Source organism: Neodiprion lecontei, chromosome 4 (genome assembly GCF_021901455.1).
Source record: "Neodiprion lecontei isolate iyNeoLeco1 chromosome 4, iyNeoLeco1.1, whole genome shotgun sequence".
Taxonomy (NCBI): Eukaryota; Metazoa; Arthropoda; class Insecta; order Hymenoptera; family Diprionidae; genus Neodiprion; species Neodiprion lecontei.
In genome coordinates, this window is record NC_060263.1 from 35220242 (window position 1) to 35237005 (window position 16764).

Below are 16764 nucleotides of genomic sequence, written 5' to 3' on the forward strand. Positions count from 1 at the left end.
TATAACGATGTCGATATCTACTAATGTCAACACTTGAGGAATAATATTATTTTATACTTTTTTTTTTTCTCAAATCTCGCAGCGACAAATACAATACTCGTCTTGTATCTTTATTTTTTCCCCTTTTCTTTCACTCTTTCTTTCTTTTATCTTCACTCTTTAAAACCCTGTCTGATCATATTACATATTATCATTATAATGTATAATTATTCAAACACAGATAAACCCCTTTCATACACCTGTATATCTATGTACGTAAATTTATTCAGTATATGTATATACTTGTTTTTTTTTTTTTTCTTCCTTCAAGATCTCGCAAGTTCTATCCACACACCATTGTCGTTTTGCAGTAGTAATTTCAATTATATATTTTATTGTAATTACTTTTCGAAGTCAAGGCTTCCTTTTCGTTCAAATTCCGATCACTGTATTGTGTATATACATATATGTACATACGCATACATGTATACACACACAGATATATATTTGTATACTAACATTAGCAACACGTGTACAGATTTGTTCTCTTTAATTTGCATACATTGCATTTGTATGCATACCTAGCGCTGTTCCCACGAACATGCAATTCCGTCAATTTTCAATTCGACAGGGCTCTAAGCGACGAACAATCAAATTGCGTATAAATATCACCGTTTACCCCGTTCGATAGAGTTTCTCGATCCCCCCGACTTGCCGGATCTCAACGTCAATACGATCTATCCTCAGAGGTTGATTTTTGAATATTTTTATCGTGTTTATTTACGTTGAATAAACAGCTCGTAAGTTTTGTTTATGGTGGAAAACAGCGCGATGCTGCACTTGCTGATGGCTTTCTTATTTCAGAGATAGCGGTATTTTTAATGTTCACTAATGTAATCTGCATTATATGTATCTGCATATAATATACCAATTTAAACCTACGTATATCTCGATAATACATCAATACTGACAATCCATAGTGTTTTCAATTTTTTTTCTTTCCTCTTTCTATTCCCCGATATATTTGACAGTATAATAATAATAATAATAATAATAATAATAATAATAATAATAATAATAATAATAATAATAATAATAATAATAATAATAATAATGATGATGATGATAATAACAATAATAATAATAATGTTGGTAATAATGTTTAATTTATGCGTTTAATAGCATATATGTATATTTATATGGTAATTATTATTATCATACCTAAGTCATTTATGTATTGTATTGTATATTATTGTATATCATATATCTATGTATATTTATAGCGCTTAGTTACACTATGTCTTAACCGTTATTATTAAATTATATATCATAATATTGACGCTGCCATGGGGTTGACGGGCCAAGTACCAAATTCTAATGTTTTTATAATATTACTTTGTTCTCTACCTTCATATTATTTTGTATAGGTAATAATCATTCACCCAATACTCTGTTTTTTTTTTTTTTTTCTTTTTTTTACTTTTATCATTTGGCACAAGATAGCCCGTTACCCCAGATCTCGCAAAATAGATGACCTCGTCACGGTACATATTCATACATTTATGTATACACGTAATACACACATACTCGCATGCGTTAAACATGCTGGCGACACACACGCACGCACACACACATGTATACATAAATGTATAAACTTTCCTTTTTCTTCGTAACAGTTTTTTTCTCTTCTCAAAATTGCATACTGAATTTGCCATTCGAGTACTATTTACGTCACGTAAAACATTTCAGCTAAACCACGGAATTCAGTTGATTTGTATGATTATTCGTCGATTCAATAAATCAACCGATCCCGTATGTGTGAATATTTTATGCGTAAGCTAGTGTTTTGTGCAATGATTTTGCGAGCTGTAGATTGAGTCTCATTGCTTTTAAGAATTTTCAAATTCAATGAAAAAGGTGCTTCGAACTTACAAGAACGAACAGTCGAATATGGATAAAATGTGTATGACAATGAATTGAAAGTGTTTGGAAATGTGGGAGAAATAATTGAATCGTCTTGCTTTTTCCTCGAGTGATAACTTCAGCATCAAGTTTTCGACATCGTCTTGTAGCGAGTGCTGGCTACCCCAACTCTCACCGCGGCCCCCCTCAATCCAGCTAGTATCGGATAAGATTCTAATATCTTTAATTAAAGTTTACCATTGCTGCCTATCATTGTACGATTACCGAATAATTAGCCAAGAGTTGAACTATATACATTGATCTTTTTCTTTCTTTTCTTTTTTTTCAAATTCATTTGCTTTGTCTTGTTTTTTTTTGTTTTGTTTGGAAAATAAATGAATATGTAATGCGGTTTACTATTTACATATGCCTGTTTATTTTCTTGTTCATTATTCGAGCTATTGACAAGTCTGAGAATACGAAGTAACACATTTTATATACGACACATATACACGTATACGTAATTTGTTCCGGTCAAATTTTCCAACAATTTTTAACTGAAACTACCGATATCTTTTTATGACGGTTTCACATCTTCCTCTTATATCGTCGATTGGAAAGAAATTCAATTTACGGATACTAAAAGCGGCTATCCGCTGAAGGTTTAGCCAGATGAATTACAATAATTTACAAGTTGAATTTGGCTGTACACGAATTTTACATCTATAGGGCAGCCGAGTTTTAAATGGAGTCACAAGACGTGCGTGTATGAATAAAATTGTGAAATTTATTGATTTCTTTATCATAGGCATAAGTAAAATAATTATAATAATAAAAGTTTACTAACGAATATAAGTTCGTCGGATCACGGTTGACTTTTTGAATTCATTTTATTACCTGCTTTGCTTATGTTGTATGTTGTGATAGTATAATGCGTGCAAAAGGTGCGAAGCTGTCGGAATATTTCAAACTAAATATACTAAACTAGGGGATATTGATTTGAAATTAAAGGCAAGGCGATAAATTGAAATTGAATATTATGTAATAATACTTAAATCAAAAGTCAACATAAGTCAATTGAAATCGATGAATCTTAAGCTAGGTTTATTTTCCATTAAAAAAGAAGAATAAAAATTAGAAAAAAAAGAGAAAAAAAACACAGAATACCGCACACAGGAAGGCCATGCAGTCACCTAATAATAAACAGTAATGATAATAATAATAATGAATAATTAATAATAAAGAAGCAATTAAAACTTAAAAAAATACTTGTAATAAAATTTAATACTAGCGGTTATTTTCTTGTTTAGGTGTATGTGTGTGTGTGTGTTGTATGTGTGGTTGCCTGTTAAGCATTGTTTTGTGCACCAGCGACATAATACGGCAATAATATGATCATCGTTATTTATTTATACGCTGTTTAAATTAATTCCGCGTTATTTTCTCGCCATTCAAACTTTAAGTCATATTTTGCGTTCAATTTGAACTAAACATTAACGGCAGATAAATTTTGTAAACTTGTCTCGTACACGGCCAAAATTATCTTTCCAAGGATACTTGACTCTTAATACACAAAATGATTTGTTCCTTGATCAATTACATTATTAACGTGCCGAAGTAGGTACTTCTTGCTCTAAATCTATCTCTTCACCAATATCAATATTGAAAGCCGTTCAAGAGTTTTCCTTGGTTAAAAGAAATAATGTAAATGTAAGACACAACGTTGTAGTAAGATTGATATAATATTTCAGCTTTATTTAATATAAATTTAGGGCATGTTTTATTTCCGCGTAACGATGAAATTATTTATTTGAAGTGATGATTTTCTAATTTTCTTTCCTTTTTTTTAGAGAAATTAGGCCGTTGAATGTGAATATAATATGTTCGGTTATATTACAGAGATTCGAAAGATCGTAGATGCAAAGACTGGCCCCATTTGCTCATGCCGGCTACTTACTACGCGATTCAATACCCCTCGAATTTCAATTTTACCGAAAGTCAATCTCAGAATCTGTGCAACGAAATGAAATGAAGTGGAAAACACAAAGAAAGAACAACTATATAAGACGGTGAACCAGTTTTGGTATAACATTGTTTGTGAAAAGTATTTTGAGATCAGTTGAATCTGTGAAACGTGATAAGACATTGATGATGTTTATTAACAATAGAGAAAATTGCACATCTCATTGGTTGACTCGGGTTCTCCTAATACATTCGATTCGATAAACAACGCAAAGTTCCGTCTAACAAAATCCTCCCCGGATTTCAAATTTAGCCTACTTTGGCACAGTGAACATTGCCCGGGCCGGCACTCGCTGTTTTTATTTTTACTTTTATCTTTATCTTTACGCATTTTTTTTTCTACTTAATATTTTGTTAATTTAATTGACTCCAACAGAATATCATAATATCGGTTAGACCAAAATATACACCGTTACAGCGCATTCATTTTAGTATTATAACAAGGTATTATCTCACATTGTATTAATTTGCTGTGTCCAACAAAGTCATTTGCAAATTCTCCAATGTCCATTGCTCAATAACACTGTTATCATCATCATCATCATCCTCATCTTCTTCTTTTGCTTGTACTTCTTCTCTCGCAAGCTTGATTCCGTACACGCTTATATTAATTACCATAATGATTATTGTTTAATATTCATAGTCTATACATAATATATTTATATCCACGTATGCCTACACACATGTATATCGGGTATATATATGTGCGTGTGTGTATGGATGTTTGTGTGAGATTGTGTATGCCTGACGTATAAATGTATGTGTATAGTAATAATAATTTGATCTTGTAAAGTTGGGCCATATAATTTGATGGTATGACCATCGTCTTTGTATTGTGTATTTCATTACTCGTTAATATTTCACTATTTTCAAAATTCATACTCTGCAGATTTTTCTTACTTATAACTTTTCGTCGCGTGCCCGTCAGTTAATAATACTAAACTTCTTTTTAATCGTTATCAATTCATAATATTAATAATTAATATTAATTCATTCATAGTAATATATATATATTTGTAATATATCTTACATGACGATAATCTTCAAACACAACAGAAACTTATTCAGCGCTTTTTTGCCTTTGCACTTTTATGTAGCTACCGTGTTGTCCGCAAACGCTTTATTATGAGAGTTGGACTAAAGATATTATGATGGTGGGAATCAAAACTGAACATTGTTCAGACCTGTGATTTTTTTTTTTTTTTTTTTCACTCTTGTCGCAAAACTGAATGCAACCGATGATTTATCAATGATGCATTTGTCACAGAAGTTAGCATCGTCAGTTTACAATCCCTCACTGCACTTTTATAACGTGTTTAATTCGTCATGTCATTTTAATACCAGCAACTTGAATAGCGATATGTCAATGTTCATTTAAACTTCACCTATTTTATTTACGATAAAAAGAGCTACGCATTTCTAGAGCCCTAAAATTAAAACATTTAATACTTATCAAACTGAGATACAAATAATATAAAAAAATAAAACCCTTAAAACACATCATCAATCGATATGCTTGCAAATTGTGCACACTTTATAGTAACGATGACAAAATCAATAATACGCGACTTTGGTCAATCCTTTTCCTGCCATCATTTATAAATATTCATCTCGTCATAATAATAAGATTTCCTTAATCAAAGCTCTGCTCTCGCCTACGTCGCTTATTCACCTCAAATTTCATTCGCAGGTTCTCTGAGCCGTATTTTCAAAATCTCACGTGTCATTTCGCTCCGATTTCAGATTATATTTCCCATCAACCTAGTAAATGATACAAGAACATTTGTTTTGGACTCTTCGTGTCCCTTTCCAACAACAAACACAGTTATGATTATCAAATAATTCAGCTATACGGACATAGAGCACCTGAGCACGTGAGATTTTACTTTCTTCCAATTGTTAGTCATTGTATTAACAGCGATTTTCATACAGTAAATATGCATGGAAATTTGATTTTTACAGGTTCCTGACTTGGCTGCGCAAAGCATTGAACATATGGGCAAGAACGGGAAATGGTTGCAACAAAATGATGTTGTAAGGTACTAATTGAAACTTTTACAGATCTTTTTTACGCTCCATCAAACCTAGCATTGAGGATAATTTTTTTTATGACTGTTTTCATAGGCAGCCTGCAGCAGTACAAGTATATATTATATGTCAATTGAATAAAACATACGAACACAATCACGTTGCGTCAGTTCATACCTTGTTACCTCGATATAGCGCATTGGTAATGTGAATCGTTACTTATTTTATCGTAATTATTAGATTAAAGTTACCTGTTGAATAATCTTGATTTTTTACTAGGCTTAAAAATTCTTAGCTCTTAATTAGTAGGTTTTTCTGGTTGTTATTTTTTTTTTTTTTTTTCAAGTTTTATTTATTATTATTAATTTTTTTTTCGTTTTTGTTTTTGTTTTTCTATCCCAGGCAAATCCTAGGCTATAGCGTCGCGCTTGTAAAATATATATATATATATTTATATGTATATATATCTTATCTGTTTAACTCTGTACAAGAATGGGATTGTCAGCGAGGGGCTGGACGCCCATTACCAAAATTAACGATACCGAAAGCATTGCCAAATACCAGACGAAACCTGATCTTGTTTCGTTTCGGTTATTTATTTTTCTTTTTGTTGTTGCTGTTATCGCGTAGCATTTCCCAAAAATACAAAGCAGAAGACAGTACACAGATTGCGAAGTAAGGAATCGATGCAAATCTTGGTAAGATAAATGAAAAAGAGGATATGAAATTTCAAAGGATATTCTCGAACTTGGCATTATTTTCAGTATCGCTAGCCCTTATCTCACCCTAAAACTGACCCGAACAATACTGGGGGCGTGGAAAACGATAATTACGCAATTTTCTATCTCGACCAACGGCACGGCCGAAATTTGAAAGGATCCTGCTGGTATAACTCACTGCGGCGAAACGACCGATGACTAATGAATTGATTACCCAATCGATCCGCAGAGCAATCAGTCGTATACAGCACTTGGGTACCAGTAATGAACTAGGGTGTAGGGCTGGAACCACTGCGGCTCGCTGGAAAGCCTCTCTTGTTAGATGTTACTCTTCGAAAACGACACCCTGAGGTGGTTGGATTCGCTCAGTTGGAAATTGTGCATTTTCTGAAACGGAATTACATTGTTTTCAGTTAATTTTTACAGTTTGACGAAATTTCAGAGATTGTTGCTAGAAAGAGATTTGTGACGTTCGGCTTGAAAGTGGAAAACTTGCGTTTGGTTACGAGCGCATTGATTTATTCGTTTTACCACGAACCTCGAGATTAATTTTTATTTCGTAACTACAATTATATTTTCTTGGTTACATCGTAATATACTCACAATCAGGGCCACGACAGCATCGTCCATGCTACCCATTTGAATCAGAGCCATTTTTCTGTCCTTTGGGAAGAATTTGAAAGCCTTTACTGTAAAACCATTCTTGGTGAAGGCATCTTTGATCTCTTCTTCGGACACTGTTGCTCTGAAAACAAAAACAAAATTATAAATCTGAAACGATTCTGAATAAGCCCGAAGAATTATATTCGTCGCTTTACACATGACCAAATTCTTTTTAAAAATGACATGACTAAGGTAAGACTCAAGGTATAGAAAGGGAAATTGACTTACGGAATGTTTGATAAATGCAAAGTAGAGCTGGGTGGGTAAATGTTTTGGTAATTTTTTGAACCGGGTTTTTTGAACCGGTGCAAAGGGCTGTTGGTGTAGTCTTTAGTGAGTCCAGCGTCGGGTTGACCCTCTTTAGGTAGCTGCACTGCCTGATGCTTACTGAGCATCACCCTGATTTGTTTGCCAAATACTCTGAGCTTATCCATATGCGTCATTGCTGAAAGTCACGTAATTTCGACATCGTAGAAAAAGTTTTGAATCAAAAGATCTAAACTGTTTATTTCGTGTCATATGAAAAATAACAATATGTTAATACGTTACTAATTCTCACCTAAATGAGCTTGATGCGGCTCAGCAAGCTGAATGAGTGCGGAATCTTTCTTGTTGTAAAGGATTTTCACACGTTGTACATCACCATACACGCCTATGCCATAATTGAAAAACAAACAAGAAAACGTCAAAATACATTATGACACGTACTGCAGGTTCGAAATTTTTTTTTATATATTTTCTAATTTGATCTATGCTACTGACTGTCATCGTTCTTTCGTTCCTCTTTTTTTTATCTCTTCAAATTGAGATCTCAGTATCCACATATATGTATATATGTACTCTCGTTAAAATCCAAGTACATGCACGCAATGTTGAACAATGAGTAAGTGTGAGTTCGACAGTCAAATTTTGTTCTTTAAAAATAAGCAAAGGGAAAAAAAAAGTGAAAAAAATTATCTTTCACGATGCTAAGTGAGCAATGACAAGAATACTCATTTTTTCAGGACAAAGAAGAACAGGCACGAACATTCCGATAAACGGTTATAATATGTGCGTAAAATTTGAGTGTAGAATGCAATGATACAATATAAGGTATATATATATTATCGATGGACAAGGTGATCGATCATCATGCACTGTGCAATCGAATCCGATATTCGAACGCTTAATCATTGTCATTCGTAGTATAGTTAAAGATTCATCATTCCTATATGAAAATACGAAATAAGCAAAGCTTATATATTATATAAGGTGTTTTGTTGAATTAATAATAAAATATTAATATGATAAAATTCAGAAGAGATGCTTGAAGAATATAGTAGAACGTGACGAGTGGTGGAGAGCAGTAATAAATAAAATGAATAAGTGAAAATTTTGAAAAATCAGGATTAAAATAGTTGAAATCAAAGCTAACCATACGTGAGAATTTACGTTTCAATTTCAATCAGATGATCAATAAATAAACTTGTGTTTAAGCATCAACGCTTAATACGACGAAAATGAAACAAACAAACAAACAAACAAGAATTTAATCTCGTCTTTGTTACATCATTATTCACCAAAATGCAATTTCTCAAAACGAGGGTAATGAGAAAAAAAAAAATGAGTTATTCAAGGAAAACTATAGAAGTGGCACTCGAAATTTTGCCGAAACAAAAAACTAAAAACAAAAACTAAAAAACACCGGGAAAACCAGAAAGAAGACTGGGGAACAAGACAACGGTTGAGTAACCAACGATAATATTTGCATGATGAGCGTAGTATAAATATATAGGTATAATAATTAATAATGTAATATAATTAATAATATAAATGTAGAGACGTACCGAACAGGGTAAAGAGAGCGTCAGGCGTGACCATCTACACAGAGAACAGACAGAGTCCACAGTCAGTAAGTTATAGTCAGTGAGTATATAGAATTTATGATATAGTGTGGGCGAACGATTCCCGTTAAGCTTTCCTCTCTCGCAATTTATAAAGTGTACTTTCATTAGCTAATGACTCAAGTTTAGAAACAACTTTTTTATTTCTTTCATCATCTCTTTAAACGCGAGTTTGAAAAATTTATTAAGTCAACTGCGGGATATCATCGTGACGAATAGATTAGCAGAGACAAATGATAGAGTTGGAAAATGAAATAGAAAATGAAAAATGAAAATTCTAAGGGATATTAATTATGCGCTTTGTATAATATATATGTACATAGTATACATACATACATACATATATATATATATATGATATGTTATTAGCTGCCTACAGAGAAAGAGAGAGAGAGAGAGAGATGGAGAGAGAGAGAGGGAGATGATAGTGAGAATCGGAGGGAAAGAGGGGGAGAGAGAGAGTGAGAGAGAGAGGGGGAGAAAAAGAAAGAGAGAGAACGAGAGGGGGCGAAAGATTCATGGGCGAAATCGGGAATCGTGCGCAACACAATGATAGTATAAGTACACACAGTTATAGGTACAGTAGTGACAAGTTACAGCAGCTGCGAAGTGTGGCATTGACACACAAAATCGAAACACTTTTTATAATATGTATTTACAATGATGAAAAAGAATAGAAGAGAATGGTAAAAAAAAAAAAAAATAACGAAAAACAAGAAGGAAACACCACAGAACGTTTTCCGCGAGTCATTTTTGATTTAGCATTTTTTTTCACTATTTGGCAAATGAATAAATGATGCATGGTGGAATTTCCTCCTTTCTTTTGCCTTTCATCATTTTTTCACCTTTAATTTCAATTTGTTGACAAAGCGCTTGGATCGTTATTTTAATGTCATATCAATTATATGTTACGATTGCAGGTCTCAAGTTTGGTACCATAATCGCAAAAATATTCATTCTGCAAAATCCAGATTCACTGAATCAACATTTTCGAACCAACACGGACTTTTGCTGATCCTTTTTGCTTCGCATAAGTATACAGACATCGCATGTATCAAGTCTGCGAAATGGGTTGAAAATAGTCCGAAATTATCTATGTTTAATGTTTACGCCTTGAGGGGATAGCAGATATATTTTAACAATATTTTGTTATCGTAGCTTGACGCAGAGCAAAGATGTATTGTGATCGAATGACGATAGACTCCAGAATAATGATTGTTGCTGATGTACGCTAGTGGAATACGTGACTGAAAATGTACCGACGGCAAAAGATAGAAGGAAAAACATAGTTATACAGAAACAATAAAAGTTAGAAAATAAGGAGAATAGAGAACGGCGTTCAACACAAACTCACGCGCACACCAGAATAATAATAACCGTACGAATAAGTAATGAAAATCAATTAATCACCGTGAGGCTAGACAATTACGTCACGACTTCTATGGGATTTGGTTTTCAATTCCTGTTATGACGATGACGAACATTGGCTTATTCGCAATCGGGATAATCAAATTGAACACATATTTTTGTACCGAGTTATGTAACAGACCTAGAAGAATTCAGAGTAACCGGCGCAAATCGAACAACCTGTTGATCACTAGTCCGCGCTGAAGTCTCTCGCATATTCTAAAATACTCTAGAAGTTTAAAATCCGTTTCCCCAGCAACTCGTAAACACTTTAATTTTATTTAAATTTTTTGCACGAATTTCTTTTTCTTCTTGAAAAGGTTTGACGGAATAAGAGTGGGAAAATCGTATACAGACTTCCACAACGATCTCTGCAATTTTACGCAAGATATTTATGCACTTTTGTAAGTTATCGTCAAAATTCAAAGAAGTTGATAAAAATTTGTCTAAGCCCTGCAAAGTAAGATCGAAACAGGGAACCGGAAATTGGAATAATTTTGATCACGGTAATTTTTCTCCAATTTTTATGGGATCAATCGTCGCGCATTCACAGGGTTCAATAATGCACGGGGTATGAAAAGTACGTACGTACGGTTATATAGGTACGACGGAGGGATGAAAACACGGAAACTTACCTCCTCGTTGAGGTTGCTGACGAGAAGAACCGACGATGGCTGAGGGCTGCCGGGAACTCGAACGCCAAGCCCTCCGGCGCCGAGGGTGAAACCACCGAGTCCTGCGAGGCCGCCGGCCGCCGCGACGCCGTTGTAAGGACCCGTAAGAGGCGACGCCAAGCCGTGCATGGCGGCGAACGGGGAGGCGAGGACGCTCGGGGCTCCTGCAAACACATCTGCTTCGTAAAAAAGCAACACTTGCGATTATTTGCGAGGTTTTGGTTCGGCAAAAGCCTCTTCGAAGTTTCCCGAATCACCACGGCGATCGGCAGGAAGGAACAATGCGGGTGATTTTGGATTTGGATGTGAGAAAATCGTCCCAAAAGGTAACGGAAAATTTATACTTTCGACGGAGCACCGAAACAAACAGTCCAGAGTATGGCCAGGTGAGACAATATGGCGTCGCATATAGGGTTAAGAGTCGGTCATTATTCCGGTGAATTAGGTTGATATTAACGCTCAGAATACCTCGTGCAGGCTACGGGACGTTAATCTTGTCGAGCAGAGTCGTTGAATGTAAAAATTTATGGCAAAAAATGACTTTTAAAATCAAATACGAGCAATGGTTGTAGTGCATTTTCCGCCGCCATGCGGCGCCACGGGATATTCCGTTTTTAATATCAGGATGAAAAAACTGTATCTCACCCGGCTATCTTGCTAAGGATATTTCGTGCAAGCTGCTGAACGTTAATTTCGCCAAACAGAGTCGATGAAAGTGAAAATTCGGGGCAAAGAAAGACGTTTAAAATAAAATACGAGCAACGTTTGTAGTTCATTTTCCTCCGGTATGGTTCGCCACACGATACTCCGTCTTCCACATGATGAAGAACTATATCTCACCTGGCAATCTTGCGCGTGGCTGCGTCCCCGCGGCTCCGAGAAGAAGCTGTGGCAAAAGTTCACCCCCTAGGGCAAGGGAAGCGGCATCGAGGTTGGCGTCACCAGTCGGTAAAGTAGGGTTGGTGTAGTCCCTGGATTTATCGTTATTGTACTTGACGTTGAGACTCTGCATTTTGCTGTAATCGATCCTCAGGGTGCAGCATGAGTTGTAGATGTTCTGGCCATCGAGTGACTGAAAAAGAAAAAAAAAAAAAAAAAAAAAAACGAAATCAGAGGTCGGTTGACATTTTGCCGGGAGGTTTGAAAAGCCGGCGATAATAAGTTCACGTGGGTGGCGGCAGTCCGCTGGTTGTTTGGATTTCATTATTAAAACAAACCCCAGGGTTCGTGCAACCTTTGTATTTTCCACCTTACACTTTAAACGTAAAATTCACCAAAGTCCGAAGTAACGTACGGGTTTGTTTGACTTGCGTTTCGCCCCGTGCGTGCTCTCCGCATTTTATCACGGAAAATTTTGATTACACTATGCGGAACCGGCCCGACTTCCATGCAACCCTATTTACCGCTTAAATGAATTACGGATTCTGTTATTATACCTTATACCTCGAGGGAACTCCCAAGGGAAGAAAGAGGAGCTGCGAATTGTTACGTCACCTAGCCAAGTATATCAGGCATGAAACGGTCACTGCCTTCTTCGTTATATGATAATTCGCATGAGCGAATTCCTGCTTATGCGCGTATTTTTCCGTTCTCAACATTCTACGCGAATATTCAAGCGGATCGACCAACGAGAGAGTCTTTGGTATAATATTTTCGTGCCGGTACGGGGTAAAAGTTAAGAAACCTCGAGTATTAATAACGATGTACGAGAGGGTAACGTATACAGGCTGGCGAGGTGTGGTAATAGATACGCGTAATTCGTCACAGGTTGAAGACTAGCGACGGTAATAAGCACGCGATAAAATTAATTACAGAAATTGCACAGTTTCACAAATTTCGAGCGATATAGCCTAATTATGCTAATTAGAGACGTGAGTAATCAATTAATTTGTACGCACGTGTATACGCGTACTATATTATGCAGGTATCAGCATGCACATCCGCCTTCATCCTGCGCACGCGTATGGATTTTGAATCTGCAGGTGCAGATGCGTAATTTTTATAATCCGGATATTAGCCACGAAACCAATATAAAAAAAAAAAAAAAAATTCTTGATAATATTTAAAATTATAGGGTAAAGGATTGGTACTTTGCATGAAAAAATTTTATATGATTCATTCTTTTTCGTTTCTCTGTTTCGTGCACATGTAAAAATACTTCGCAAATTATAATATATTTATATGCATAAAGAAAAATTCTTTCATCCGATCCCCCACAGTCATCAAAAACGTGGAGTCGTAGTCCACACCGTTCGTTCGCTCGGCTCGCCTCGGAAGCCACGGGCGATTTGAACGTTATTATTCAGTTACCGCAGAGTCGGTGGTACAGGGAAAAGTCGGAGGGGGCGGTAAGAAAAAGTTGTAACGAATTTAACAATATACGTATAATAAATCCATGTACCCAAAATAACTCGGGGAAATTTTTTTGCAACGCGGGTTGTTCCAAACCCGGGTAACACAATGGGGCACAAAAACGGGTGGTTGAAAGAACAAGCCCTGCAAGTAAAGGAATTACGCCTCTCATCTCCCGCCGAAATTTCTCTGTTCTTCGGTTCTTTGTCTCGGGGAATTCTTTTCGCGTTATTAACTCATCGGCTTCGGACGAGTCGGCTCGCGATTGGAGCAAAGTTACGTGCGCGATTTTAGCCCGCAAGCTTAAATCTCCGAGGCTCGTTTGTACACCGGATGTGTATAACGTACACACGCCTCTCTATCTGCAGTAAATATTTTTGCGGTAAGTTTCGCGCAAAATAACAATGCGCTCCATCTCGACAATGCGCGTGTACCCAGTTTTAGTCCCCCCATCGAAACCCGAAACGTGTTGTACATGTACAAACTTTCATGCAACCGACAAAACTTTGTTCGACTGTTCTATAATTTCGCTGCTATGTTTCGTGCCTCGCTTGCCTTGCGTTTGTTGATTTGTTTTTGACTTCCGGTCTCCCGGATAATGGGTATAATAATGGTTAATAACGATAAGCTACATGCATGTGTGTTATATTGTATTAAACACAACGACGAAATCGCCCCTCCGGAAACGATATGTGCCGCGATATTCAATCTGGGTTGAAACGGACTTTTGTCTACTTTCCGCAGCAGGTACGCTTAATAGAGGGCGCCTTGAATTGAAGAGGAACTTTGCTGAAGCCGGCGAGAATTCGCTAGGTTTTTTTTTTTTGTATTTCTTAGTTCACGGGAGAACAGAATTAGTAAAAAAAAAAAAAAGTATTCCTTATCCAGCTACACGGAGAGAGATTTTTTCAAATTCGCATAAATTTGCTTACGCTTCGATTAAAAATGTATGTAGTTTCCAATTACCCTTTATAACTATAGACTTTTCAAAAGAAATTTCTTCGTATAAGCAAGAACATACAGGTTTCATGTTTAAATACATATATTCGTTGATATCGATTTGGGTATGCGCAATTTAAAAAAAAAATTTTTATTTATTTACTTACAAATTTAGCCGTCTGCGCTGCCACCATGTCCGGATACTGTATGAGCGCCTGGAAGGAGCCTGAAAAATAAATTTCATTTATGAACACGTGTAACATCATTTTCACATAAAGGAGCGTATAATGAACTGGATACTAATGTTAGGTCGGAGCTTGAAGTCCACTGTTCCACATTCATTCGTACACGTTAAATGTATAAATATCAAGGTAACAATGTGGCATTGTACTAGTCCCAGCGTAACAGCCTGAAGCATGCAACCTAGTCACTGTTGTTACGGTTGTAGCTCAGCAGAATTATACGAGAATTTACCTTTGTAAATGGGTCACAGTGGCCTGACGTGTATTATGTGTATATATATAAATAATCGTTGCTCGCAATCGCGGGAGCAGAGGATCATTAGCTATTAAACATAGAAATTGAAACTGAGACTGGGAAAAATATTCAAATTCGTATAAAATTGTCTTTACAGATATTAAAAATTGATCAATCGAATTTCGTCAAATTTTTTTTCTTCCTCCTACGATTAGTATCAGCCAAAATCCCCCGGGAAGTTTTTTAAATACCTGTCGTAAATCGTTTGAATTTGTGACTCTCGCATAAAGTTACTATGAAATTAAATTGTGTATGAAATAAATTGAAGGGTGGGTTTTGAATTTGCCCCTCGTGCTAGTTACGCGAGCTAGAAACACCCCCGCGTGTAACAAAACCGAAACTGAAACCACGGTCGCTGTTGGACTCTGGTCATTTCCTACAACCGTATGATTTCACCGCAGGCGAACGAGGAACTTATCGTCCATTATTATCGCGATGCCCGATCTCATTTCGGAAGGCTAAACTCGAGAAGTGGATTCTGGCATGGGGGTTTCGCTCTGCTGGGCTGCACTGGAACATTGAAACATCGAAACATCGAGGAGCCGGTGCAGCAGGCGAACAATACGCGTGTTTGGGAAGGGGTTGTTTCCGCACTCCACATCGCGCGGATATGAATTCCTACGAATTTTCAGTGTGCATCTACGACGAGCAGCCATGGAAACACCGAGCTACGATCGAGTTCGTTTTCACTTTTACGTTCTGACTCGTCCAAGAACTGTCAGTTTTATTTAGCATGTATAAAAACGCGAATTTAATCCGTTAATAAGACAATAGTAGAAGTTTTCCGCGAAATTTGCACCCTCGTTTTATCCTCATCGAATCCTTTAATCGCAGATACCGAATCGATTCTGGGGATTTAAAATTTTGCAAGCTTAAATTTGGGCATGAATCGTGTAGAAAGTTTCACCGAAAATTTGGGGTCGATTTTTAAACCGTCCTTGAAAAGAAAGTCCTGCCGAAATTAAGCGGGGATGCAATACCGAAAGTGGTGGATGGGGTGAAATCTACGACGTAGCGTTCAAGTGAAAGACGTAGAGGGTAACGTTATGGCATCGGATTATAAATTTTTGTTTTTTGTACTTACTGTTCTTGGTAAAGGTGACGATTTTCAGAACCTTCCCGAAGCGTGTGAATATCTGTAACAGAGAAGCGAAACAATGTACTTACTAAACAGCCATTGTTATTATTACAGAATAAATCACTCTTTAGCGAGATAATGAATTGGACGATGCGACAGGTTTGTACATAGTCGAGAGATTCAAAAAGACTCGGTATAGCGATTTGTAAGTTTGTTGAACACCGCGTGACGTATACGTATAGGTATATATAAAGTACCTACACAAGAGACAAGATGGAAAAGGAGAAGATGAAGAAAATGGAAGAAAGAAATGAGAAAAACTCGGGCTATTTGAACGTAGCTTTAACGCTTTTGCGATTAATTTGACTCTCGGGAAAGTGCAGCGGCTCTGCACACAGAACGGCACAAGTAGAGAAAGAGAGAAATAGAGATAGAGGAGAGGAAGCTTGAAAGTTGTAAAAAAAACTTTGAAACGGACGTTTTAAATTTACGCTTTTACAGCGCGCTGCATTCTGAACATCGACCCCCACCCTACTCGACAATTATCGTAGACAATGAGCTCCCGTCTCTGAAACTCTGCA

At 36.3% G+C, this 16764-nt stretch overlaps 1 protein-coding gene across 8 annotated transcripts in view; it reads right to left on the reverse strand.

The window, feature by feature from the left end:
- Positions 1 to 2648: 2648 nt before the first annotated feature.
- The window catches only part of LOC107222479 (polypyrimidine tract-binding protein 1), a 371006-nt gene continuing 356890 nt past the window's right edge, over positions 2649 to 16764 (reverse strand). For 7 of the 8 annotated variants that reach the window (XM_046738243.1, XM_046738242.1, XM_046738239.1 and 4 more), the window contains 9 exons: positions 16190 to 16241; positions 14736 to 14794; positions 12118 to 12349; positions 11239 to 11453; positions 9140 to 9173; positions 7873 to 7965; positions 7542 to 7758; positions 7254 to 7395; positions 2649 to 7037 (listed from right to left, as the gene is read on the reverse strand). In XM_046738243.1, the coding sequence (XP_046594199.1) occupies positions 6969 to 7037; positions 7254 to 7395; positions 7542 to 7758; positions 7873 to 7965; positions 9140 to 9173; positions 11239 to 11453; positions 12118 to 12349; positions 14736 to 14794; positions 16190 to 16241 (1113 nt within the window). In that variant the 3' untranslated portion in view covers positions 2649 to 6968. The remainder of the gene's footprint in view (positions 7038 to 7253; positions 7396 to 7541; positions 7759 to 7872; positions 7966 to 9139; positions 9174 to 11238; positions 11454 to 12117; positions 12350 to 14735; positions 14795 to 16189; positions 16242 to 16764) is intronic. The other variant, XM_046738241.1, reaches the window with a different exon arrangement.